The sequence below is a fragment of the Neolamprologus multifasciatus genome, chromosome 7 (genome assembly GCF_963576455.1).
Source record: "Neolamprologus multifasciatus chromosome 7, fNeoMul1.2, whole genome shotgun sequence".
Taxonomy (NCBI): domain Eukaryota; kingdom Metazoa; phylum Chordata; class Actinopteri; order Cichliformes; family Cichlidae; genus Neolamprologus; species Neolamprologus multifasciatus.
In genome coordinates, this window is record NC_140445.1 from 65,639,047 (window position 1) to 65,666,819 (window position 27,773).

General features: G+C 41.3%; 1 protein-coding gene and 1 long non-coding RNA gene across 3 annotated transcripts in view; both read right to left on the reverse strand.

The window, feature by feature from the left end:
• LOC146515921 (uncharacterized) overlaps positions 1-27,773 on the reverse strand; it is a 496,024-nt gene that overhangs the window by 295,034 nt on the left and 173,217 nt on the right. The gene's annotated exons all lie outside the window — the stretch shown is intronic.
• cdh13 (cadherin 13, H-cadherin (heart)) overlaps positions 1-27,773 on the reverse strand; it is a 490,756-nt gene that overhangs the window by 295,034 nt on the left and 167,949 nt on the right. The window contains exon 4 of one of the 2 annotated variants that reach the window (XM_085165990.1): positions 9,477-9,584. The exons of the other annotated variant lie outside the window; for it this stretch is intronic. Coding sequence (XP_085022116.1) covers positions 9,477-9,584 — 108 coding nt within the window. The remainder of the gene's footprint in view (positions 1-9,476; positions 9,585-27,773) is intronic. 2 annotated transcript variants of the gene reach the window in all.

The window sequence follows — 27,773 nt, forward strand, 5'->3', positions numbered from 1 at the left end:
GAGACAGAAAGGCCGAGTGAAGACGCGGACAAACAGAGCAGGTCCTTCACGCTGGACGATGGGAAACACAGTCGGGCTAATTAACAGGCTTTGACTGGTTAGTGAGGGCTCTGCTAATCATTACCCATCAGCCAATACACTCTGAACCAATCACAATGAGCTGAGAGGAGCAACGATCAAGAGGAGCCCATGTGGGGAAAAAAGAAGCATGAACACAAGAGTGTTATTAAGCATCAAGACTGTGCTAAGAGGGTCGGCTGGAACTGCTGTAATGGGAAATTCTGCTCTTGAAAACAAACTCTCGTTCACACAGTTTAGCGTGCCCTTGTTACCTTTATAAGTGTTTTTCCCCATGGCAACAGTTGTGACATTCAAGTTCACACACCAACAAATGCAGAGCACAGAGAAAAAATAGGATTTTTACTTTAAAAACAGAAATAAATGGAGCTGCTAGCGTTCTCGATGGGCTTTTCTCAGGCAGATGGATGACCAATCTTTCAATCTTGCTCAGGCTCACACATGGTCAGCATCTCTCACGTAGTTCACAGCTGACAAATCTGCTTTTTATTGCATCCCCTCATTCTTCAAGTCCCTCTCATCAAAATGGATTTCACATGGGCTCTGTGCGTCTGGAAGTCCGCGTCAGATAGTTTTAACTCGCTGTCGGCGAGCAAAACGAGCATGATTGTCATGCTGAAAGACAGACGGTGAGATAGAGTCAAGAACTTTGTGGTTTTCATTAAACAATTAAGCAAATCGGTTCGATCTGATGAGAGGGCTGAAGGCGGCCTAGTTTTCTGATATTGTAGCTTCTTTATGTAATAACAGGAAGACAAAGACGGATACAGTGGTTGGAGAAAAGATGCAAAAGTTTAAAGGAAGAAACACTACAGCTGACAGACACCAGATAGAGGGTGAAAAGACAACAGATGCATACAGGCTGACAGGCAGAGCAAATCAGGCTGCGCTCCTCACCGAAACAATGAAACAAAGGTGTCAGAAACATCTACTCGCTGTACTACGTTTGAGGCTGAGGCTACAACCAAACCGGGGCCTCATCCCTCTCACCAGCAGAACTTTATTGGTGCTGTCAGGTCGAGTCAGACATGTTGAGTTGATTTGTGAGCTGGACCCAAAGGTAAAGAAGGATAAACACAGGGTGAATAACTGACAGCTTCAGCACAAAAAGTTAAGATTGCTCTGCTGATTGAAGCGTTTGAGACTCCGTGTTGACACGTCGGAGACTTTGGTGGGTATTTAATGAAGCTTTTTTTTCCCTAGACTATAAATTTGTATTTATTTTACGATTAACTGCTCACTCTGATATAAAGACTTTCTATTAGGACTAGAGATGGCACAATACCACCGATACCGATATCATACATTTGGATATCAGCCGATACCGATATGAATCCGATATAGTGTGTTTTTAATCATAAAACTGTTTTTTAAATATCTTGCTGCATTTTGTATAAGTTCATACTCAAGTTTAAAACAAACACTAAAGCTATCCTGTTATACCTGTATGCAAAAAATACACTGCACCCAAAATATTTCATAGTTCAGCAACACTGATCAATCTAATAAACTTAAACCTGCTCCATCCTCCCTATTCTGGTATTTTAAAGAGTAAGCAACCTAACCAATAGGGTTGCAAACTCCCAGCAAACAAAAATAGGAAACCACCCTCCACCTCGTGATGCTTAATCGACGTAATCAACTTTAATTTGATGCAGTGTGAAAAAAAATGCACAGAAATAAATTATTTTTCAAGAATAACTGATTGAATTCTTCAACAGAACTGCACAGATGGTATCTTCCCAAAGGAAAAAGTACTATAGCTTACTAGGGTATATTAGACTTAATAGTTACTATATACAGTAATGGACTTCTATATATTTTACATCAGATGAAAACATCTGTTGTAAGATTCAGATAATTATTTGTTAAAAGTGAGACATTTTAAATGAGAATAAGAAAGTATTTCTTTGTGCCCCCCTCTTCCTGTTAATGCCCTACCTGCCCCCCTGGCAACACTTTGCTAGAGCCGCCCCTGCACAGTTACCAGCTGTCAGCTACATAAAAAAGGATCCTGGTGTTATTTGTCTCTCAGAAACAGTTCATAACTTCAACTCATCCATGTCACCTAAAAGGTAAACCTGTTTCTCCATCAGCTGTTCAGCTCTGATGATTCAGTAAGGACATCTCCTGGTTTCATCTTCATGTTTCCCTCTCACCACATATCCAAACCGACATCATGACCAGCAGCTTTACAGCTGTGGCTCCAGTAAACATCAGCTGATACTAGAAAGTAATATTAAATAAATGCTAACAACAGCTGATCAAACTTAAACGTGCTGCTGTTTAGCGCGACATCGGCTGGTTTCCTCTTTCTGGCGCAAAGTGGGCGATAAACAAAGAAGAGAGACGATCAGCTGATCATTGATCAGTTTCATGATTGCAGTAGCAACAGGAGAGAGAGGGGGGAGAATGAGAGAAGAAGAAACAGCTGACAGCATAACGACAGAATAACTCCAGCTTTGTGTCTTTTTTTAATTCTAGCTGCAGTCCGGGACAAACTGTTCCTTTTCACCTCAATACAAAACGCCTAATATTTTCTCTGAATACGAGACGATTCAGCTTTTTACGGGACGGTTGGCAACTCTACTAACTAACCTTATGAATACAATAAAGTTCACTATCAGTAACATCATAGCACCACCCAGCTGTATAGAAACTCCGTCATGCTAGCTAGTAGCAGTACGAGTTATTGTAACTGACGGTAAAAAGTCAGCACAACAAAAATAAACTCCACCTAAACTTGGTTTATATCTGACCAGATAGACTGCAGCTCATAACTTCTTACCTGAAGTTCAGTTCACCTGACACTTGGACCGGCGGCCGCCTCGGGTCTCTCCTCCTCCCGCTTTCCCTTTCCCTCATCCACCTGCTGGCCTCCACCACTTGCTAATGTTACCGACTCTGTGGAAGCTCCGCCATAGCCACCACAAAGTTATTTTTACACATCTGCCAGCATCTGGCCAATCCACCACCTCTCATTGTTTACACCGTTACGGAAAAAACAACTTTTTATTTCATGGAGCAGCAACAGACTCCAGTGACAGAAAAAGACAGATGAACTTGAAACGCTGGGTCCAATACCGCTTTGTTGCTTGGTTCTCAATTACATTCTATCCTGTGTTTCCCAGGGTTCAACTTTCAGTTTGTTTTCCTTTGGTCATCACTTGTGATTGGCTCCCAACCAGATTTAATGGGGTCTTATGGCTTCAGGAGAATTGCAATTTTTCCCTTAGATAAAGGGAAAACAGCTCAAAACTGGAGCAAGCTGTTGGCTGGACGATCAAATGAGAGCTGAAAAAAGAGACAGAAACCCAGTAGAAATCCCAACTTTCCAAAAACACAACAATACTTTTTCTGTTTGTTAGTTTTTGTGCAATAAAAAACTGTATTTTCAGTCTTTTACAGGAGGATTTACCAAACTGCCAAAAACTAATACTGCAGCAATCACAATGGCTGAAAAATAAGGAGTTTAAGAAAAATAAATAAATAAATCCTTCTGTCTGAAAGAAACAATTTACCTGTTATGATTAACTAACAATTTATCTGTTAGGTTTGGAGATGGGGGCACTGAGAAACAGACAGAAGGCAGAGCTGGAGGTGTCAGAGTTGATGAGGTTGGACAAGATTGGATTAGATTGCATTAGATTAGAGGGACAGATCGGGTTGAGCAGTTTGGAGACAAAGTTGAAGAGGTAAGGTTGAGTCTGGGCATGTGCAGAGGAGAAATATTAGCTCCCAGGCCCATATACAGTGGCTTGCAAAAGTATTTGGCCCCCATGTGTTAGAATGGCTCAGTCAAAACCAGATCGAGAATCTGTGGCAAGATCTGAAAACTGCTGTTCACAAACGCTGTCCATCTAATCTGACTGAGCTGGAGCTGTTTTGCAAAGAAGAATGAGCAAAGATTTCAGTCTGTAGATGTGCAAAGCTGGTAGAGACAGACCCTAAAAGACTGGCAGCTGGAACTGCAGCAAAAGCTGGTTCTACAAAGTATTGACTCAGGGGCTGAATAATTACACACACCCCACTTTATAGTTATTTATTTGTAAAAAATGTTTGGAATCATGTATGATTGTCGTTCCACTTCTCATTCATGTTTGTGGCTGTAATGTGACAAAATGTGGAAAAGTTCAAGGGGGCCAAATACTTTTGCAAGCCACTGTACACATATTTATTAGGGGTGCAACAATACACAAAATTCACGGTTCGATATTTTTTCGATACAAAAAAATGTTCATGCCTTTTCAATTTGTCATTTATTAAAATTATAAATATATATTTTAACTCAAAAGTACAGTTTTTAAATTTAATGTTGCTGAAACAACAAAGTAATAAAAAAATAAATCTATCTGATGGAGAAATCCCTCATCTTTGGAAAAGAGAGTTTATTACAGAGAAATGTCTCTTTCCAAAATAAAAGCTCTACTATACGCTTCTTCTGGGCTATATTCTCAGCAGCATATTAAACATATCAGGTCCCCATAAGGAGAATCATGTGCTAACGGCTGTCTAAATGACTCGGGTAAAGTTTGTAGCATGCGTGCTTGTTGTTTTTGTCTGCTTCCACTTGTCTTTGCACGAGGATGATGTCGGAGTAAATGTGCAGTCATATTCGTTGTGTTCCCACTAGTGCTGTCAGCGTTAATCTGAAATGACGTTAACGCCACAATACGGCAAATCTCCGTTAACGAGCTACCGCGGATCGCCCCGTGCGGCAACAGGTTAATGAGCTAACTGCGCTAACGCACTAGTTCCTACCAATGTAATTGAGCATTGCGTGGCACATCCGACATACTGTTTTACTTTTGTCCATGACGCGCTTACCTTCAGGGTCATACGTCACATGAAAACCAAAATAGTTCCAAACGCCAGATCTGAATGAGGGTGGGGGAGGTTCAATTTGCCATGTTGCAACGAGCTTAGCTTCTGTCTTGCTAGCTTGCCCTGCGCTCAGTGGATCTGCGCTCAACAGTGCAGCCTAGGCGGAGTAGTCGAACGCAGATCCACTGAGCGCTCAACACAGACAGCATCGTCAGAAGAAAAGTTGATGAAATAAATTTTAAAAATTGTATTGTTCGATACATATGCGTACAGAACCGAAAGCACTGTATCCAACGGTTCAGTATTGTTGCACCCCTAATATTTATAGGTCGAGGAAAACATTTCTCCCTGAAGCTTGAAGTTATTTTATCAGCCTTCTATCCCCACATGACAGAATGACTCACACTTAATCCCAAACAAGAAGGCAAAAAATGAAAATAAAAAAATTAAAAGGACCCTTTAAGATGAAGCATTTAGACCACACGGGCTGATTTGACTGACTTGTCTTCCTAAATACAACAGTCTAAAAAAATGGTCCTATTAGCAGAGACTGAAGTGGCATCTACAAAGAGAAACGTTTAAGCATATCTGTTTCAATACATGTTCCAGCTGCTGTGTGAGCTGTTTAAGGGCTCCCGAGGGAGGGCAGGGGGGAGACCTCTGTATCAAAACACTTCCACAGCTAGCAGGAGGTGTGACATAAACAACAAGGTTCTTAGCCTTCCCCTGTGAGCCCTGCTGACAGCTGACCCTCCCCAAAGTACACACACACATTGCACATGTGCACATATGCACACACTACACATTCAAATTGTATTCCTCTCAGTGCTTCTTGCTGCTTATCTCTCAGACGGAAGAAGGACGGATGAAAAATGAATGGCTGCCACATGGAAGTAGTATGGTTGTATAAGAAGAAGAAAAGCTATTGGTGTGGAAAATCAATTCCGCCAAGTCACCAACACATAGCTTCTATTAGGTAAAATAGCCAACATTAGCCTGTCTTCTCATGCAGAGCTGAGGGATGAAGGGGTACAGGCATGAATGTATGGGATGCACAAATAGTGATGAGAAGCAGGAATTGGGAAACTAGACGGACGGTTAAGGCATCCCAATGGAAGAAGAGAGTGATGCTCCTGTTGCTCGTTTGAATGGTGCGCAGGGTAAACTGCTCCTCCGGTATCACAGATACAGAAATAATGTGTCCCATACAGATTACTCTATTCTGCTGACTCTTATCTTCCTGCTGTTGGCAAGAAATTTGCACGACCCCACGGCCAACAGTTGTCCCGCAAAAGTATCACCTGGTGGTCTGACACACTTGGTCCAGTCCAACCTTGTATCTCCAGGCTTTACAGTCACCATACTGAGCACAGCATTAGTATGAGGGGTCGAGCCGGGCTTTGTGCCGTGGTCATGCTCTCCAGGGCACAATTATCTGTTATGTGCAAGGCTCAGAGAGGGATATCTTTTTTATTTTAGTCTGAGTGAGCATTGAGAGCTGTGGATGATCTCTCAGTGCCCAGCCTTAGAGCAAAGCTCATAAATCAAAGCTTTGTAATACAGATCAATATAAGTACCTTACACAGGTGTCAACGTGTTTGACTTTTGGTTGATCGCTCGTTCTGCGGGGTGAAGGTGAAGTGATTTACATGTTGCATGTGAAAAAGTGAAATAAAGCACGTCTGAGAGACAAACTAGAGTGTCGAGCAAGTTATTTATGTTTTTAATCTCCCAAACAAGTAACCAGCTGCGTCACCTTTGCTTTGTCACCAGGACACACACTTAGTTTATTTCTGTGATGAAAGAATCAGGCAACATGCTGCGGAGAGAATTTACTTTTTTCTGTAACACACATTTCACATTTGTGTTTTAACACAGGAACTCCCAGAGAGCAGCCATTTGGCTTTTCTACGTTTAAAACCCACCAACCAGCCAAATGGCTGGTAAGCTTTTAGCTAATATCCTGGACTGAACTGTGAACTGCTGCTTTTGTTATGTAAATAAGGTGGTGCTGAGTCGTTAGGGTTAGGGGTTAGGGTTAGCCTAACCCTAGGGTTAGGGTTAGCCTAACCCTAACCCACAAGGAAACTTGTGTTTCTGTTTGCCATCTTAGGGAGAAATCAACACACATGGGTGTATTTCCTTTGTTGCTGAGATATATTGATAAAAACAGTACAAAAAAAACAAACAAAAAACCACATGTGTATCTGTAGCAGTGAACACATCGCACAGTGGCATGATTGTTCTTGCATTTGTGTTTGACCTAACACATGGCTCTTTTTCCAGGGCTAGGTGTGGAGGGTTGTGTCCAAAGCAACTGTTCTTTTCTTGCCTTCTTCCCAGCCATATGAGAGTGAGCCAACTCTCTTGCAAATGTACTTCCCTTGCCAAGATATGGGAAGACATTGCAAATGTACTTGGATTTTAGGTCGCAAGCCACCCAAAACTTGATCCCAAACTTGTCAGGTTTACTTGCTATATACTGCAGGGTTAGGGTTATACTGTGGGTTTCACAGGTTTGCTGAGCAGCAGCCTAGTAAACCCCGCAAGAGGACAATTTCATTGACCTCAACAGGAAGGAAGTTCACAGCTTTTAGCAGCTCCCCACCCCCACACACTAACAAAGAGGCAGTTGGTAGTTAGAAATCAGCAATCATTCACACACCCCCACTCCCCCACTCCTCAAGTAACAACCTAATTTACATATGAATTGATGCTAAAAGACTAGCCAGTTTAGCTTCCACTTGGCTGACTTGGGCTTAGAAAAGCCTGGGACTTCCAGTGTTAATAAATGTGCACGTGAAGGTTTAAATTCAGGGATGTTTGCAAATGTTTGCACACTCGACCCATAACTGAAGATTATGAATGTATCAGAGTTTTCTTTACAAAAAGGCTCCAAAGCTGATCGTTTTGGCTTAAACTGATAAAAGGATGTAAAATAATAATATTACAGATGATACGACTGATCACCAAGACTAGATTCTATGAAAATGTGTTATTTTTCTATTCATTAGTTCTATTTATTTGATAGTGATGTGCCGAGTTTGAAAGGTCTTTTATCATACATCCACTTTAACTTTAACTTTTTAATTTTACATTTTTTACTAACACTGTAATATATCAGCCCGTTCTCACTCCCGAGGCGTAACATGTCGACGTTTTGTCACGTCCCGGGGCGTTCTTGAGGAACGCAAAAGGAGACCTTCGGCGTTCTTATGGTACGCAGCGGGTTATGGCCGAAATCCAGTGCAATGACGCTCCCGCGGTAATCGACGTTCCAGCCCTGTATTCCAGCCCTAAACCTAACCTTATCCCTAGCCCTAACCATAACCTTTTTCCTGAGCTTAACCAGGACTTTAATGATGTTAAATAGCGTGTTTCTAAGCGATTTGAAGAAAAAGAGCGAACATGTGTAGATTGAGTCCATACGGTTCTCATATTTCCTCATTTTTCCGAGGTCATCATTTAGGAACGTGGTGGGTAGCCGAAAACGTAATATGTTGACGATTTGTCACCTAGCGTAAAATGTTACGCTTTGGGAGTGAGAACGTGTTGAATATATAAAGTTTATAGATACATGTTACGCTGCAACACTTATACATATATCAGAATAGGTTAGCGCTTTAATCTGAAAAACAAAAAATCTTTATTTTTTTATTATTTTGTGAAGAATTTTGATCGGGCCTAAAACACATGAAAGTCCCTCCATGTCAGGATGTTATTGTTAGTTCTTTAATAAACTGAAAATCAGCATTTAAAACGAAATCCGAGCGCGACAAACTATAGATGAAAATGAACATCTGGTTCACCTTCCTCTCCACACGGCGGCACGTGTCATACTTGATCTCAGAATAAAACGCTCCACCTGTGTCGATCATTTAAAGTACTAACTCGACTTTTCTCAAACAACAACAGCTTTTAAATATAAAACCGTGTCATCCAGTAAACATCTGCTATGACAGGATATTTTCAAAAGCAGAAAAAACAGCTTTTTGGTGTTTAAACGTCTCCACTTTATATGGTTACAAGTAACAATATTATTTAAAAAAACATCCATGTCAGTGCAGAATAAACACACGCGTGTGGCGTTAGTGCTCCAAATGTTAACAACAGGCCCCGACATTTAATGCAATTAATATTTTATAAACAGTAATTAAAGGAAGTATTTACACAATTTAATTAATTTTCACACATCAAATCTCCCTCAAAAATGTAACAATAATAATCTGATTAGCATTTTTTTAAATCATCGTAGCTTGTCAAAATAAAGCAGACAAGTGGGCAATTAAAAACAGCTCAGTCTGGTAATTACTCTGCTTTCGACTGTGTGCAGGATAAATGACTCCGACATGCGTTGAATATTGAATATTGGCAAGAACTGTAAAATATGAATATATTGTCTAAAAAAAAACACTATAAAGGTCAAAGGTCAATTTATTCCATACATGAAAGTAAATTAATAAGAAAATCTGCCTTAGTGTTTTTTTTAAATGAAAAATACGCTTTTAAAATTGCTATTTAATGCACTTTAAACAATGGCTGTATCTGGGATGATAGGAGCATGTGTTCCTTACCTGGCCAATGAACTTGGGAAAGGGACCTCGCTCATTCTCACTTATAGATATATTAGGAACCAGCAGGGATCTCTTAGATCTGTACGGCAGCTTCTGACCCACGATATCCTACAAAACACAGAAGAGAAACCATATCGTTGAAACAATAACTGAAATAGCTACATAATGTCTATCAACATTTTTAACCCTTTAAGACCTACCATAGAACCAAGTCTGCCAGAGCTTATATTATATGTTTACATGCTGTGGAGCCATTTTTGGGAGCATTTCAAGTTGATATACATCAATACAACCATTACAGCCCAAATTGTAATAATATGTCTGCATTAAGTGCATAGTAATTACATAAATTGCAAAAAAGTGCAATAAACTACAAAGAAATTGAAAATCGTTTTTGTTTTTTTAACATATATTTCTAGTTAGAGAAATTTAAGAGGCTTATCCCTCAAAACTGTAAATGCAAAAAAGTTGCACAAACTAGTTTCCCACCACAGGAAATTTATTTTGAGTGTCTTCATAGTTTTATTTTTGAAATGCACCAATTTTTATACACTGCAGGAAAAACGAAAATAAATATTATAATGCAAATTTGCAAAAAAACAGCATATGCATCAAAATAAACTATTTCCAGCAGTGCAATATGAGTCCTAAGCATCCCAGAAACCACACAGAAAGTCATAAAGTCAAAGATAACTTTTAAAAACACCAGTATAGGCTCATGAGGCCCTGATGGTAAAAAACGACATTTCCGCAAAATGACATCACTTCCGGTTTCGGGCAGGTCATGGCGGACCTGCGATAGTTCGCGCTGATGGACGAGGAAGTGTTACGAACAGCTGATCGGATCGGCAAAGCGTGTTTCTGGAATATTATGTTTTTGTTGCTGCAAGTGCTTTTTATGCAGTTTTTGCAAAGCTATATGTGGAAGGAAACTGTGACCGAGGACAAGCTGATGGCATAAGATGTAAGTACAACTCCTCCGGTTTCATATGCAAAAAAAATTATTGCGCTAGCTCACGTGGTTGCAGAGCTACAGGGATTTAAAAATAGTTACGCAAAACAGAGCGTGCTGCTCTGACCGGCTTTAAAGGGTTAATTACCCGAAAACCCGACAACAACATCTAAACACACACACATACATAGTGAGCACTGAATGCAATAAAACTGTTAATACAGCTACTCTTAGAGACATTTCTTTCTTTTCCTTTTTTAAAGGAGAGCTGTATATATAATATATGATGCAAACAAGCTGAACATCTGCATCTGGCAGTCAGCACCATATGCCTTACACATTTGGAGATAAGGACATAGTCTCTGAGAAAACTCTGCTGCTCTCACTGAATCTTAAATTCTTTATTTATATGTATTCAGCCCGTATGTTAAATAAGGATGGGAGAGAAAAGTAGAAAGCAAATTCAAAACAAAGCTGACAAGAAATGGTAAAAATGAAGAAATGAGCAAAGGCAAGGTTTTGGTAAAGTAATTGAACAGTTCGAGCAGAAGGAGCCCATCTGAAATGTTGTTTTTGCTCTTGAGGACACAATAGCATAATCTAATTTTATCTTCCACCCTCCTGCCGCTGTAAACAAAGACATGCTTTTTGCTGTGTAATATAGGGAAAAATTCTCCCTTTCCTTTTGAAATCTCTGATGCATTTCTTTCTGCTCTGATGAAAATAATGCCGAGAAATGACCCCAGGAAGCTGTAACCTAGGCTGCTAGCACACCGTGATGAAATATCACGGCAGGACTTCAGCCGAGGAGCTCACACATTTGTTTGACGCATTACTTTGATGCAAAATGATGCAGGAAAATGTTCTGTTGTGATGATGTTGGATCTCACATCGTTGACCATCACATCCTACATGAAAGGCTGAAATACTGGGTCGGTGTATCTGGATCTGCCTTAGAGTGGTTCTCTTCATATCTGTATGAACGTTACTTTTTTGTGGCAGTCTCTAAGTACAGGTCATCTTCCACCTCCTGTCCTGTGGTGTGCCACATGGCTCTGTGCTGGGGCCTTTATTGTTCTTAATATATCTACTTCCCCACCAGCACAGCATTTTGAGCCCCTTTAAAGATCTGCTACCACTGCTACGCCAACGATATCCAGTTATGCATTTCTTTCAAGCCCCAAGATGTTTCTAAACTGGAGATGGATGGCTGACAACTTCCTCCAACTCAACGAAGGAAAGACTGAAGTCCTTGTATGTCCTCCTGACAGACATGTACCTAAGATAATGCTATTGGTCCTCTTGCAACATTTGTGAGATTGTCTATCAGGAACCTCGGGGTAACCTTCAACCCGGCTCTCACTTTGGATTTTCACGTCAAATCTTTGGTTCGGTCCTGCTTTTATCACTTAAGAAACATTTCCAAAGTAAGCGCGAAGTGGAGATTGTCATTCATGCTTTCATTTCATCAAGACTGGACTACTGTAATCCACTGTTTACATGTTTAAACTGAAACTCCCTGGAGCGTCTGCAGATTGTTCAAAACGCTGCAGCAAGACTTCTGACCAAAACATCGAAATACTCACACCGTTGCTAATACAGCTGCACCGTCCGAGCTGCAGAGTCCACTTCAAGGTTCTGGTTCTGACTTATAAAGGTCTTCATGGTCAAGCTCCTGCCTACATCATTGAGCTTCTACAGCCTCATGTTCATAGCAGGCCTCTTAGGTCATGTGACCAGGGTCTACTTTCATTCATCATACAAAGTTGAGAACTAAGGGAGACAGAGCTTTTGCCACTGTGGCTCCCAGACTGTGGAACTTTCTCCCACTGGGCATAAGATCTGTGGACTCAGTAGCTTCTTTCATAAAACAACTAAAAACACATCTTTTTAGAACTGCATTTTGTTGACTGTTGTCTATTTTGTTTTATGCTTTGTGTGAAGCACTTTGTGATCTTTTATGTAGAAAGGTGCTATATACATAAAGTTTTACTTACTTACAAAACACAAAGTGTTGGGAAAGCGAACACGGTTTAGTAAATCTGATTAGTATTAGTAATAAAATATGATGTGATACAGCCAAAATCTTTTAATAGAACGGATATTAGCAAAATGTTGGTTATGTTTGTTTATAAGTTAATAGCTCAACGAACACTTTTGGCTTCGTTTGGTCCTCAGTATGTCAGGATCCGACTGAGGGATGTGCATATTTCACTGGTAATGACACGTTAATCGTGATCTGCATGATGTGGACTTACTTCATGCTCAAAGAATCAACATGCTGCTGCGGTTGTCAGGCGTCAGCTCACATACTACACCTCCTATAATAATATTTTGGACTTTTTTCTCTTCGAGTCTTTGGCGTTGTAACCAAAGTCACTTGAAAAAACTCTCATATAGATTATACGTCTGCTTTGTCAGAGCTTCCCTTCAATCTCTATATTAACCCCTCATAAACCCGTTGGCTCTGTTTCCAGTTCACCTCAGAGCAGTCTAGTACAAAACACAAGACTATCTCTTATAACCTAACTAAAATTATTGATATTGTTGTTGCAGTTGCTCACTAAAATACTGAGAAGTTAAACATCCAGGAGAAAAAAGCATTTCCAAACTCCAGCTGGCAGACGAGTAAACTGATTAGCTTGACTAGCTAACTTGTTGATTTAGCTAATTAAACAGCGGCTAAATGAAAAAGTACAACACTGAATTTTAGTCTTTTATCCAGACGATAATAAGGTTCCTACTATTCAGTATCGCTTTGAACAAAACTTACTATTCCAATGCCAACATCCACAACAACCAACACCCCCACCTCAGGATTTCATTTTGACCTCGACATTGAACTTTGTCTATAAAAATGACGATAACAGTCAAAGCAAAGCGCACATACATAAAAATCTCGACTGAGCGAGTGTTAAAATGGTAACGCTTTCAATATAAAACTTGTATTTTTTGTGAGTTCATTTATAATATAAATATCCTATTTATTTATTTGCTTTTGTTCTTTTTTAACCTAGTGTGCACAACTATAACGAGTTCACAAAGATATGGCAGCATATACGCAAATCAGGCATGACATTATGACCACCTGCCAAAAAAACATATTGCTCATCACCCATTTGCTGCCAGAACAACTCTGACCCATCGAGGCTTTCACTCTGTTTGAGCCTGATGTCGTGCTGTGGCACCATGATGTTAGCCAGTGGTGGTCCTAGGCTGTTTGGCGCCCTGGGCGAACACCCCCGAACTAACAAACAACCATCATAATTCATCAAACAATGACAATAGGACAAATCGACAACTGACAATGACTAATGTACTGAACACAGTCCAGAAGATTCAGTCAGCTACATCAGTGTCTACTGTTTACTCTCATAGCCAAGTGGCTAACAAACGTAAACAGATTAATTCAATTCAATTCAATTCAATTCAATTTTATTTATATAGCGCCAAATCACAACAAATGTCGCCTCAAGGCGCTTCATAGATACAGAGAAAAGCCCAACAATCATATGACCCCCTATGAGCAAGCACTTTGGCAACAGTGGGAAGGAAAAACTCCCTTTTAACAGGAAGAAACCTCCGGCAGAACCAGGCTCAGGGAGGGGCGGCCATCTGCTGCGACCGGTTGGGGTGAGAGAAGGAAGACAGGATAAAGACATGCTGTGGAAGAGAGACAGAGATTAATAACAGATACGATTCAATACAGAGAGGTCTGTTAACACATAGTGAGTGAGAAAGGTGACTGGAAAGGAAAAACTCAATGCATCATGGGAATCCCCCGGCAGCCTACATCTATTGCAGCATAACTAAGGGAGGATTCAGGGTCACCTGGTCCAGCCCTAACTATATGCTTTAGCAAAAAGGAAAGTTTGAAGCCTAATCTTAAAAGTAGAGATAGTGTCTGTCTCCTGAATCCAAACTGGAAGCTGGTTCCACAGAAGAGGGGCCTGAAAACTGAAGGCTCTCCCTCCCATTCTACTTTTAAATACTCTAGGAACAACAAGTAGGCCTGCAGAGCGAGAGCGAAGTGCTCTAATAGGGTGATATGGTACTACAAGGTCATTAAGATAAGATGGGGCCTGATGATTTAAGACCTTGTATGTGAGGAGCAGGATTTTGAATTCAATTCTGGATTTAACAGGAAGCCAATGAAGGGAAGCCAAAACAGGAGAAATATGCTCTCTCTTTCTAGTCCCTGTCAGTACTCTTGCTGCAGCATTTTGGATTAACTGAAGGCTTTTCAGTGAGTTTTTTGGACATCCTGATAATAATGAATTGCAGTAGTCTAGCCTGGAAGTAATAAATGCATGAACTAGTTTTTCAGCGTCACTCTGAGACAGGATATTTCTAATTTTAGAGATGTTGCACAAATGGAAGAACGCAGTCTTACATATTTGTTTAATATGTGCGTTGAAGGACATATCCTGGTCAAAAATGACTCCAAGGTTCCTCACAGTGTTACTGGAGGCCAAGGTAATGCCATCCAGAGTAAGAATCTGGTTAGATACCATATTTCTAAGCTTTTCAGCGCCGAGTACAATGACCTCAGTTTTATCTGAGTTAAGAAGCAGAAAGTTAGTGGCCATCCAAGTCTTTATGTCTTTAAGACATTCCTGCAGTTTAACTAATTGGTGTGTGTTATCTGGCTTCATGGACAGATAGAGCTGGGTGTCATCTGCATAGCAGTGTAAATGTATGCTATGTCTTCTAATGATGCTGCCTAGGGGAAGCATGTATAATGTAAACAGAATTGGTCCTAGCACCGAACCCTGTGGAACTCCATAATTAACCTCAGTGTGTGAAGAGGACTCTCCATTTACATGCACAAATTGGAGTCTATTAGATAGATATGATACAAACCACTGCAGTGCAATACCTGTAATACCTACAGCATGTTCTAATCGCTCTAATAGGATATTATGGTCAACAGTATCGAATGCTGCACTAAGGTCAAGAAGGACAAGCACAGAGATGAGTCCACTGTCAGAGGCCATAAGAAGATCATTTGTAACCTTCAATAAAGCTGTTTCTGTGCTGTGATGAACTCTGAAACCTGACTGAAACTCTTCAAATAAACCATTCCTCTGCAGATGATCTGTTAGCTGTTTGACAACTACTCTTTCAAGGATTTTTGATATGAAAGGAAGGTTGGAGATTGGCCTATAATTAGCTAAGACTGCTGGGTCTAGAGATGCTTTTTGAGTAAATGTTTTAATGTTTTCTTGTTGTATCCCTGTTGTGGTCAGTGCGATCCTCTGTGCTGTTGCATGCTGAGGCAGCAGGTTGAGGGTCACAGATGCCAACAGACTCCATAAACTGATCCACGAGGCCAGGGATGTTGTGAGGATGGAGCTGGACTCCGTTAGGGTGGCCTCTGAGAGGAGGATGTTGTCCAAGATAAGGACAATCATGGATTAGACCTCCCACCCACTCCATGATGTACTGGTCAGTCACAGGACTGTGAGAGACTGAGATTACCCACAATGCACCACTGAACGACACAGGAAATCATTCCAGTCTGTGGCCGTCTCTCTGTACAACTCCTCCATCTAACACACTGCGAACACTGTAATAGTTACACCCTTTTACACCCTCTGTTAATCCTTGATATATATTAGTGCTGTTTCTTAAATGTGTAAAATCTGTAACATAATGTGTTGTTTGGAGTTTAGTCTGTTACTGTTACTATTTTTACCATTTCTTCTTGGAGCAACTGTAACCCACATAATTTCCTTAGGGATTAATAAAGTATTCTGATTCTGATTGGTTCAGGATGACCTGCCATTATCCAATCACACATCTGCTTACCTGCATCTTTGGCTCGTTTCTCCTCCTCTTCTTTTCTCTTTTTTCTAAACTGAGCACCTGATGGATTTGAACTTTTCTTTTCCATCTTCCATTGGTTTTAATTTTGCCCTCCAGTAGGAACTCAAATCCCCCAACCCGAGGATCACCACAACATAACCTAACACACCTACACCTTAGTTCACAGATTCACTTTGTCTAAGGTTTATTTCTGGGATTTCGCACAACCAGGATTCAAATCATGAATACATAATGGGCTTGGATTTACATCATTATGAATGAAATGTGCTCTATTTAAAAGCAGCTGGCCCCGCCCCTTTCGACGGGTTGTATGTGAGACTTTAAATCATCAACCTGTAAATTATAAACTTTAAATTGTTATTGATCCCTTTACCCCGAGTCCTAAAGTGTATATTTATTTTCTTAATCTTCTTATAAATATTGTTTGTTTACTTGCACTGCTGTAACTGGAGTCTCGTTATCTCGATATACTGTATATAGAGGAGATGACAATAAAGTTTACTTTGACTTCAGCACAGCAGCAGGAGGCGCACCTCGCAAACGGAGGGCGCACCTTACTCCCAGCAAGTGGGCGGCAGAAAACCGATGCCTAAGACATCCCCAAAATCCGCTGGCATGATGTCGGGGCGACATAAGTACGAGCAACTTTTCTTTTTTTCCTGTGACGCCGCCCCACCACGATGCCGCTCTGGGCAACCGCCCAGGTCGCCCATATCAAAAACCGCTACTGGTGGCAAGCGGCAGCGCATCTCGCAAATGGAGCACGACCCCGCAAATCGGCGATAGAAAACAGATCGGTGCCTATGCAAAGCAGCATGGGTGTGAGCAACGATGCCGCCCCATGCATCTGCCCGTGTCGCCCGTATCAAAAACCACTACTGATGTTAGCGATGGATCCTTTAAAGCCAAATCAACACCTCAAACTTTGTGTTGTGCTCTTAACCCTTTAAGACCTACCATAGAACCAAGTCTGCCAGAGCTTATATTATATGTTTACATGCTGTGGAGCCATTTTTGGGAGCATTTCAAGTTGATATACATCAATACAACCATTACAGCCTAAATTTGAATAATATGTCTGCATTAAGTGCATAGTAATTACATAAATTGCCAAAAAGTGCAATAAACTACAAAAAAATTGAAAATTGTTTTTGTTTTTTTAACATATATTTCTAGTTAGAGAAATTTAAGAGGCTTATCCCTCAAAACTGTAAATACAAAAAAGTTGCACAAAATAGTTTCCCACCACAGGAAATTTATTTTGAGTGTCTTCATAGTTTTATTTTTGAAATACACCAATTTTTATACACTGCAGGAAAAACGAAAATAAATATTATAATGCAAATTTGCAAAAAAGCAGCATATGCATCAAAATAAACTATTTCCAGCAGTGCAATATGAGTCCTAAGCATCCCAGAAACCACACAGAAAGTCATAAAGTCAAAGATAACTTTTAAAAACACCAGTATAGGCTCATGAGGCCCTGATGGTAAAAAACTACATTTCCGCGAAAATGACGTCACTTCCGGTTTCGGGCAGGTCATGGCGGACATGCGATAGTTTGCGCTGACGTCTATTCCAACGTAGGAAGTGTTACAAACAGCTGATCGGATCGACAAAGCGTGTTTCTGGAATATTATGTTTTTGTTGCTGCAAGTGCTTTTTATGCAGTTTTTGCAAAGTTATATGTGGAAGGAAACTGTGACCGAGGACAAGCTGATGGCATAAGATGTAAGTACAACTCCTCCGGTTTCATATGCAAAAAAAATGATTGCGCTAGCTCACGTGGTTGCAGAGCTACCGGGATTTAAAAATAGTTACGCAAAACAGAGCGTGCTGCTCCGACCGGTTTTAAAGGGTTAAACCATTCCTGTTTTTGCTTTGTGGCTCGGTACATTATCCTGTTGAAAGGAACCACAGCCAATGGTGAATACCATTTCCATGAAAGGTTGTAGATGGTCTGCAACAATGCTTAAGTAGGTGGTACGTGTTAAAGTGACATCTACGTGGATAGCAGCACTCGAGGCTTTAGAGCACAATATTGCCCAAAGCATCACACTGCCTTCGCTGGCTTGCATCCTTTGTCGTGTTCCCTGGAAGCGATGCACATCCACCTGGCCATCCACATGATGTCAAAGAAAATGCGATTCAGCAGTCTTCCATTGGTCCATGCTTTCGGCATTGGACAGGACCCTGACTGGTCTTTGGCTATGTATTCTGTGACCTTTTTATCAGAACTTTTCACATTTTGGGGGGAAGATTTGAGCTACAGTAGCTCATCTGTCAGATCAGCCCACGCAGGACAGCCTTCGATTCCCATCAGTCTGCCTTGACTACCTACGACTCTGCCACCGTTTGCCATTGGTTCTTCTTCGGACCACCACAAACCAGAGAAACTCCACTAGATCTGAAGTTGTGTAGCTTCTTTTCTCTTCACTTGCCCCCTAATGTTTCCCACCCATAACAGGTCCCACGATGAAGAGCAAATAAATCAGTGTTATTCACACCACCTGTCGCCGTCATAATCCCGTGCCCGATCGCCGAGGTGAGGTCTCTGCACGTTTACGCTGCTTCTCAGCTGACAGTAACGACGCTGTTGCTTTCACCTCTGTCAGCATGATGGAAACAGAAGAGGTAAAACTGGCTTCATCTGCCAAACACTCACATCGCTAACCACAACGCCGCTCCACCACCCCAGCTACAAAGTTCAGAAAGCACACAGCGAAACAGTAATCACAAACACAACCCAACCAGAACAAACCAAAGACACAGCGAGTGGTCTCTGAAATGGCCACTCTTATCAAATCCACCGGGAGATGACCTTTGAAATGTCAAAGAGAGAAATCAAAAACCTGACTTAAAACTGTTAAACAGAACACTGCACATACGTATGAAGGATTACCGTCAGTCAGTGGTGTGTGCGTATGTTTATGTGAGCGGTGCACAAGCAAGTTTACGGACTTTTAAGCACCGCGTGTAGAAATCCGGCCGGAGTTCGAAGCCTTGGGATGAACGCATCAATCCCATCGTGCACAGCTGTGTGATATTTGTGAAGATGGGTAAGAAGAGCTGCGAGGCAAAGAGACACCATGAGGTATTTTTAGTGGCAGGTTAGAAGAGTAAAGGCTAAGATAAATCATGCTGTCAAATCCACACCTTCGCTGAGATACAGCGGCTATGAAGAAGGAGCGATGGTGCTTTAAGACGTATCAATGCTCTGCAGGTGGAACGGGACGGTGAAATGTGAGCACGGCGAGCCGAGTTGGGAGTGGCTCACCACGGGGTATTCTGGGAAAGAAAACTCGCAGTCTACTCTCTTCGCTCTCACCTTTAGCCCTGCCACTACGCCCGTCTCACTCAATCTTTCCTTTCTCTTTTTCTTCTCGCTTTCTCCTTTCGCTTTCCTGATACGTGTGTGATAAATTGTGTTCTCAGAGCGTGGCGATGTGTTCGTAAATTACTGCTGCACCATCAACGCTGCTCCAGCCTTAACGCGTTTGCATCCCTATGATCATTAGGGCATTTCAGCACGCTGATCTGAAAGAGTCACGACAAGAAAAAATGCTTGATTAGTCCTCGGCAACAAAGTGTGAGTTTGTGTTCACGTGTGCACGTGTGCTGCACCGTAGTAAGAGTGTGTGTGTGTGTGTGTGTGTGTGTGTGTGTGTGTGTGTGTGTGTGTGTGTGTGTGTGTGTGTGTGTGTGTGTGTGTGAGAGAAAGACAGAACCTTTGTCATTGTCATCCGAGCCCAGAGTCACTGTGGCAGGAAAGTCATGTCCTTGTCCATTCTGCCATTTTCACTCTCAGTGCTATATTGAGACGTGTCATTACTCATTGCTGACAATGTGTTGGAGACCTGGTGAGAAATGGATAATATCAAGGCCACCATCAGCCACTGGTGACAGGCAAGAGCCACACTTTTCAGTGTGGAATAAACTCTTGCTGTATGCAGGAAAGCCAGACAATTAGTCCGTCGCCTAATTCGTAGATCAGCTAACTTACGTTGGCGTCGGCGGTGCATATGCATATGCAGAAAATAATAAATTGGCCGGCCCAATTACGCGTCCCTTAAAACACAATGTGTATGACTAATAAACCATAAACACTTTTCCTCTTGCTTAATCAAAATACAGCAAGACGCTAACGACTAATGCCTATTTCAGTATTTAATTAGCAGAATGAATTAATGGTGCGCTAAAGAGATGAGCGTGTGTGCAAGCTCATCTCCAGATACTTGTATGGAGTGTGCACTTTCCAAACTTGGTTGCTTTTGCAGAGAAATTAAAGCTAAAGGTAGAAACGTGTGAAACCTATTCAAGATTCGGCACGATCTGATATCCTCGTGTTGGTGTTGTTCCCAGATCATCATACTAAAGGTTGTTCCAGGATCAACATTGCAAGTGACCAATCAATGCTTCTTAACTCAGATAAAACTGAGGTCATTGTACTCGGCGCTGAAAAGCTTAGAAATATGGTATCTAACCAGATTCTTACTCTGGATGGCATTACCTTGGCCTCCAGTAACACTGTGAGGAACCTTGGAGTCATTTTTGACCAGGATATGTCCTTCAACGCACATATTAAACAAATATGTAAGACTGCGTTCTTCCATTTGCGCAACATCTCTAAAATTAGAAATATCCTGTCTCAGAGTGACGCTGAAAAACTAGTTCATGCATTTATTACTTCCAGGCTGGACTACTGCAATTCATTATTATCAGGATGTCCAAAAAACTCACTGAAAAGCCTTCAGTTAATCCAAAATGCTGCAGCAAGAGTACTGACAAGGACTAGAAAGAGAGAGCATATTTCTCCTGTTTTGGCTTCCCTTCATTGGCTTCCTGTTAAATCCAGAATTGAATTCAAAATCCTGCTCCTCACATACAAGGTCTTAAATAATCAGGCCCCATCTTATCTTAATGACCTTGTAGTACCATATCACCCTATTAGAGCACTTCGCTCTCGCTCTGCAGGCCTACTTGTTGTTCCTAGAGTATTTAAAAGTAGAATGGGAGGGAGAGCCTTCAGTTTTCAGGCCCCTCTTCTGTGAACCAGCTTCCAGTTTGGATTCAGGAGACAGACACTATCTCTACTTTTAAGATTAGGCTTCAAACTTTCCTTTTTCCTAAAGCATATAGTTAGGGCTGGACCAGGTGACCCTGAATCCTCCCTTAGTTATGCTGCAATAGATGTAGGCTGCCGGGGGATTCCCATGATGCATTGAGTTTTTCCTTTCCAGTCACCTTTCTCACTCACTATGTATTAACAGACCTCTCTGTATTGAATCATATCTGTTATTAACCTCTGTCTCTCTTCCACAGCATGTCTTTATCCTGTCTTCCTTCTCTCACCCCAACCGGTCGCAGCAGATGGCCGCCCCTCCCTGAGCCTGGTTCTGCCGGAGGTTTCTTCCTGTTAAAAGGGAGTTTTTCCTTCCCACTGTCGCCAAAGTGCTGCTCATAGGGGGTCATATGATTGTTGGGCTTTTCTCTGTATCTATGAAGCGCCTTGAGGCAACATTTGTTGTGATTTGGCGCTATATAAATAAAATTGAATTGAATTGAATTCAATCAGAATGTTGTGATGTCATACTTTTGCGACTTTGGGAAAAACCAGCGTAAAACAAAAAACTGTACTTAAGCTGCGAGAAACCGCCTTTGTCCGCCGATCAACGGACCCTAACCCTTTAATAAACGCTAAGCAGAATTGATATTGTCCTTGCAACATTGGAATTTCATAAATGCACAAATGGGTTGGTGCGCAAAAGAATAACGTCACAATAATGTGATTGGTCACTTGCAATGTTGAACCTGGAACAACATTTTCATGATGATCTGGGAACAACACCAACACGACGATATCAGATCATCCCAAGATTCGGGCATTTGTGATCCAAATATGAGACCCGATGCAATACTTCCCTCAGTAAAAGCATCAAAGTCCCTGCCACAGCTTAACTTTACAGTTTACATGTGTGGAGAATCCTTCTGCTTCCACCGCTGCTAGAAGAAAAGTGTCCCGACGTGGAGACAGTTATTTTTATTTTAAATCTAGAACCTCCAAAAGTTGATTCTGTTCATCTGGACGTAGCGTTTTCTGGGAGAAACTTTTCGTCGCTCATCCAGGTGACTTCTTCAGTCTCAGCTGACTGCAGGTTTCCCCAATCTTAATCCTGAAGAAGTCACTTGGATGAGTGACGAAACGTTTCTCCCAGAAAACGCTACGTCCAGATGAGCAGAATCAACTTTTGGAGATTTATTTTCCTGGATGATTGAGAATGCATCAAGATGTTTAAATCTAGAAGGGTCAACGACGCTGCCGCCGCTACGACTCTGTGTATATTTGTATATTTACAGAATCCCTGTTCTCACCCTGTATCCTGGATGAAGGTGTACATAGCTACAGATCTCTACATCTTCTTTTTTGTTGTTTAATCTGGACACATCAACACTGCTGCAGTTTGGCAACATTGTTGCTTAAGGACAACAAAAAGCAACATTTAGTACAAAAAGCAGTTATTACTCTGATTTACCAAACATAGCTTTTAAGGTTTTATGACTTTTTCCTTCATTGTTTTGTTCTTTGCCTACCTCATCTGTGCGTATGTGGCTTTTATTTAAATGATGACTCATCTACTGCAAACCACAGCTACATTAGAGTGCAAACAAAGTACTGTCAACCTGAACCTGTATTGCTTTGCTTAGGCTAACTACACTAATGAGCACAGGGCCAAAATACGGCCCAGGGGCTCGGAGTATCACATGAACCGCTCCATTCTGGACCCCAACGGCCTGAAGGATAAACAAAGCAAAGCCCCAAATCGATAACGCAGCATTATGCTAAAGAATCTCGAGGTTAATGCCTGCAGTGAGTCTGTGCAACTATGTAATTTGATGTGTGTTTCATCAGTGAGCTGTGTGTGGGAGGTGGGATGAGGTTTAGTCCAGTATGAGATTTAGTTTAGTTCCATGGACCTGTCATAGGTCATTTGATCACAGGTGTTGCGCAACAGATTCAATAATCTAAATGGAATTTAACTCAATGCAAAATCTCATAGGCCGTTTTGGCATTTCATCAGAAAAGTAACAAAAAACATCCAAAACGGACAAAACTACAAAAATCAAATCACTCGTTCAACTCTAGATATGTTAAGTCAACATTCGGCCATAGTGGGATAAACAAAAACAACAATATTCAATAAATAAAACTAGTAATTGCACTTACTGTCGCTAGCCTAGCATTAGCTTACCGGCGTTTTAGGATGTGCGACCGCAGCTCCGCATTTACATTAATTGCGACCAAACAAAACATCTGCAAATCAGACAATTAGAAAGTTGTATTTTAAACATATACACCGCTTTATTAGGCGCACGTGTTACTAGTACTGGATTGGACGCCATACTGCCTTCAGCTTCAACAAGCTGCTGGTGAGCTGTGTGTGGGAGGTGGGATGAGGTTTAGTCCAGTATGAGATTTAGTTTAGTTCCATGGACCTGTGATAGGTCATGTGTCAACAGTTTAATTCAGTCCATAGGTTTACGACTCCTACCGCAACGTAGCGGTGGTCGGGTGGCTCGCCATCCCGCGCTGATCAGGGCTGATCGCGGGGGAAAACATTCTCATGGGTCCCATCAAAGTATATCAGCAATAAAGCTAATAAACATTATCCAAAGTTAATCAAATATATTTACAAAACTCATTTGATCACAGGTGTTGCGCAACAGATTCAATAATCTAAATGGAATTTAACTCAATGCAAAATCTCATAGGCCGTTTCGGCATTTCATCAGAAAAGTAACAAAAAACATCCAAAACGGACAAAACTACAAAAATCAAATCACTCGTTCAACTCTAGATACGTTAACTCAACATTCGGCCATAGTGGGATAAACAAAAACAACAACATTCAATAAATAAAACTAGTAATTGCACTTACTGTCGCTAGCCTAGCATTAGCTTACCGGCGTTTTAGGATGTGCGACCGCAGCTCCACATTTACATTAATTGCGACCAAACAAAACATCTGCAAATCAGACAATTAGAAAGTTGTATTTTAAACATATACACCGCTTTATTAGGCGCACGTGTTACTAGTACTGGATTGGACGCCATACTGCCTTCAGCTTCAACAAGCTGCTGGTGAGCTGTGTGTGGGAGGTGGGATGAGGTTTAGTCCAGTATGAGATTTAGTTTAGTTCCATGGACCTGTGATAGGTCATGTGTCAACAGTTTAATTCAGTCCATAGGTTTACGATTCCAACCGCAACGTAGCGGTGGTCGGGTGGCTCGCCATCCCGCGCTGATCAGGGCTGATCGCGGGGGAAAACATTCTCATGGGTCCCATCAAAGTATATCAGCAATAAAGCTAATAAACATTATCCAAAGTTAATCAAATATATTTACAAAACTCATTTGATCACAGGTGTTGCGCAACAGATTCAATAATCTAAATGGAATTTAACTCAATGCAAAATCTCATAGACCGTTTTGGCATTTCATCAGAAAAGTAACAAAAAACATCCAAAACGGACAAAACTACAAAAACCAAATCACTCGTTCAACTCTAGATACGTTAAGTCAACATTCGGCCATAGTGGGATAAACAAAAACAACAACATTCAATAAATAAAACTAGTAATTGCACTTACTGTCGCTAGCCTAGCATTAGCTTACCGGCGTTTTAGGATGTGCGGCCGCAGCTCCGCATTTACATTAATTGCGACCAAACAAAACATGTGCAAATCAGACAATTAGAAAGTTGTATTTTAAACATATACACCGCTTTATTAGGCGCACGTGTTACTAGTACTGGATTGGACGCCATACTGCCTTCAGCTTCAACAAGCTGCTGGAAACATTCGTGATTTTGCTCCACGCTGAAAGGCCAGACGAGGGCTCATTATTGCAGGTTCCAGTCGTTGCTGATTCATCGACAGCACATCTATGATGATGAATCTCCTGCTCAGCCACATCACAAAGCTGCTCTATTGGACTGAGATAACTGGTAACTGGTAAGATTGTAATGTTCAATAAACCAGTTTTGTCATGGTCCGCGGCCCGGTGTCCGAGGAGCTGATGGGATGCCCACGCCCACGGGTGTGGCTGTTAACACCACACCTGCATCCCATCTCAGGTGATTATCAGGTGGACTATTTGATCCAGCCCAGCCAGCTGCTCCACGCCAGTCCGTTAGTCGTCTCACGGCGGTAACAGCTCGGCGTGTTTTTGAGCCACCTGCCCGTCTGGAGTTTGGATCGCCTCCGGTACCTGGGGCGGACCCTCACCCCTCCCTCCGGCTCCCACGGCCCCGCTTCGACTCTATGACTCATACTCTCCCCCACGTATGCTGCTATTTCCCCGCTCCCCAGTAACTCTCTTCCTCTTTCTGTTGCAGCTTCCCACAGTCCCGATTACGGCGTTCCTGCGTAACTCATCCCCCGGTCCCTTGGTTTTTCTAGTTTCTCGCTTTAGTTGAAATAAAATTTATTTTTCGTACTCCTGTGCGTGTTGTCTCTGCTTCTGGGTCCAGCTTGTGTACTGAACTTTGGTTCATGACAAGTTTGAGAAGATCTGAGCTTTCATGCAGAAAGCAGCAGTCACATAACAGGTACAGTGTGGTCATCAATGCACGGTTAACAACCATACAGAGAGGCAGCGGTATTTCAATGAGGCTTCGTACTAAGCAGCTCAGAGCAAAGAAACCATGATTAAGTTCAGGTAATGAACTCTTTTTAAGAACTAATTAGTTTTGTTATCTGATATCTTGTTTACACTATTTTATAACCAACAGCTTTTTAAGGTTTTTAAGGTTTTGGGATTTTTTGTGGTTAAAAAATAAAAATCATAACCAAGTGTCTTTGATCTACCAGAAACTGCTGGTTGACATGTCTGATAATACCTATCATATAAAACAACAATGGGAAATGGAGCTCAATATAATGTTGGATGATGTCACATGGGAGAGTGTGTTGTGGCTGCCATAGAGTGGCGGGGAGTCAAATGTGGAAGGAATTTGACTGGAAGGTTAAATTAAGATTATTTAGAACTCCACTGAAAACCTTTCTATCCAAAAGTAGTGTCAGTGATAAATGTTGGAGAGGGTGTGGGTCTGTGGGGGACCAGACGCATATTTTTTGGGACTGTTTACATACAACAGTACTGGATGGATGTCAGGAACATTATACAAAACATATTGTCAGTCAACCTCCCAATGGATCCTCTGATCTTTTTGTTGGATATCTTTCCTGATGGTTTCTCCTATGAGCAGCACTTTCTCCTGCATCTCCTCCTCATGACTGCAAGAAAAATGATAACGACTCACTGGCTCAAACCAGAATCACCCACAGTTGCCCAGTAGCTTCTGAAAACTAGACATGTCTATACGATGGAACGGATAACAGCTCAACTACAACTAAAAGTGCCAACCTTTGAGAAAAAATGGAGACTAATTATAAAATATCTTGAAAGGACACTCAAACCTTAACATTGTTACATCTGTGCTTAGGTATTGGTATGTATGTATGTGTATATGTTTTTCTTTTAAATTAAGTTTTTGAATAACCCCCACCATTATATGCAGCAGATTTGGTCTCAGGCCATGTTGTTGATGTGAATTGCCTTGTTATTTTTGGAAATAAAAGTTCAAAAAAATAAATAAATAAATAAAAATCATATGTTGAATGTTTAGAAACTCAGTTCTGCATATTTGACTTTGGCCCTCGCCCTTCAATCAGTCCTACATATAAAATAGTTTCAATGTGCAGAAACCAAAATGTTAATCAAAGTGGGATCAGGTAAGAGAGGCATGCAAATCAAAACTGGGGAGGATTTTCTGCAGAATATAAGATGAAAAAAAGAGGATTGAAAAAGACAACAGATGCCTAATCAGTCATGTGATGATGTTTGTAATATCTGATATCTGTGGGATGTCTAGTTTTGGTGCATCAACCTTCAATATCTCAAAGATAAACTTAATATTATATTATAATAGAGATATTCAGCAGATTAAATATTAGGATATCAGATGTATATTTAATTGATGGGAAAATGGATCAATCAGAGATCTGATGCACATTCTTCAGGATGTCGTCCATTTCTGTGGCAACTAGAAAAGTATTACTACCTCGGATATGACCATATTTACCCTATTTTAGTGTTTTTGCTTCTGGTGATATTCCCGCAGCCTTAGCACCACCCCAGCCTGAAGTGTTGACACCAGGCACGAGGAATCCTTGAATGTTGGAGCAGAAGCCAAGACTCATCTGGTCAGGAAACATTTTCTAGTGCTCTGTTCTGAATCTTTAATGAGTCTGTGCAAAATGTAGCCCTAATCTTCCTGTTCTGACAGGATTAGCACCTGGTGTCGTTTCCTGCTGCTGAGTGTTCATAGATTCACTTTGACTGGCTCACTTTAGCTTCCCTTGATGGCCCGAGCACGTCAGATCAAGTTACTAATCAGCATGCTTGGACTTTATAAACTCGTCTCAATGTAGAAAAATGTCTAATTTTCTATATT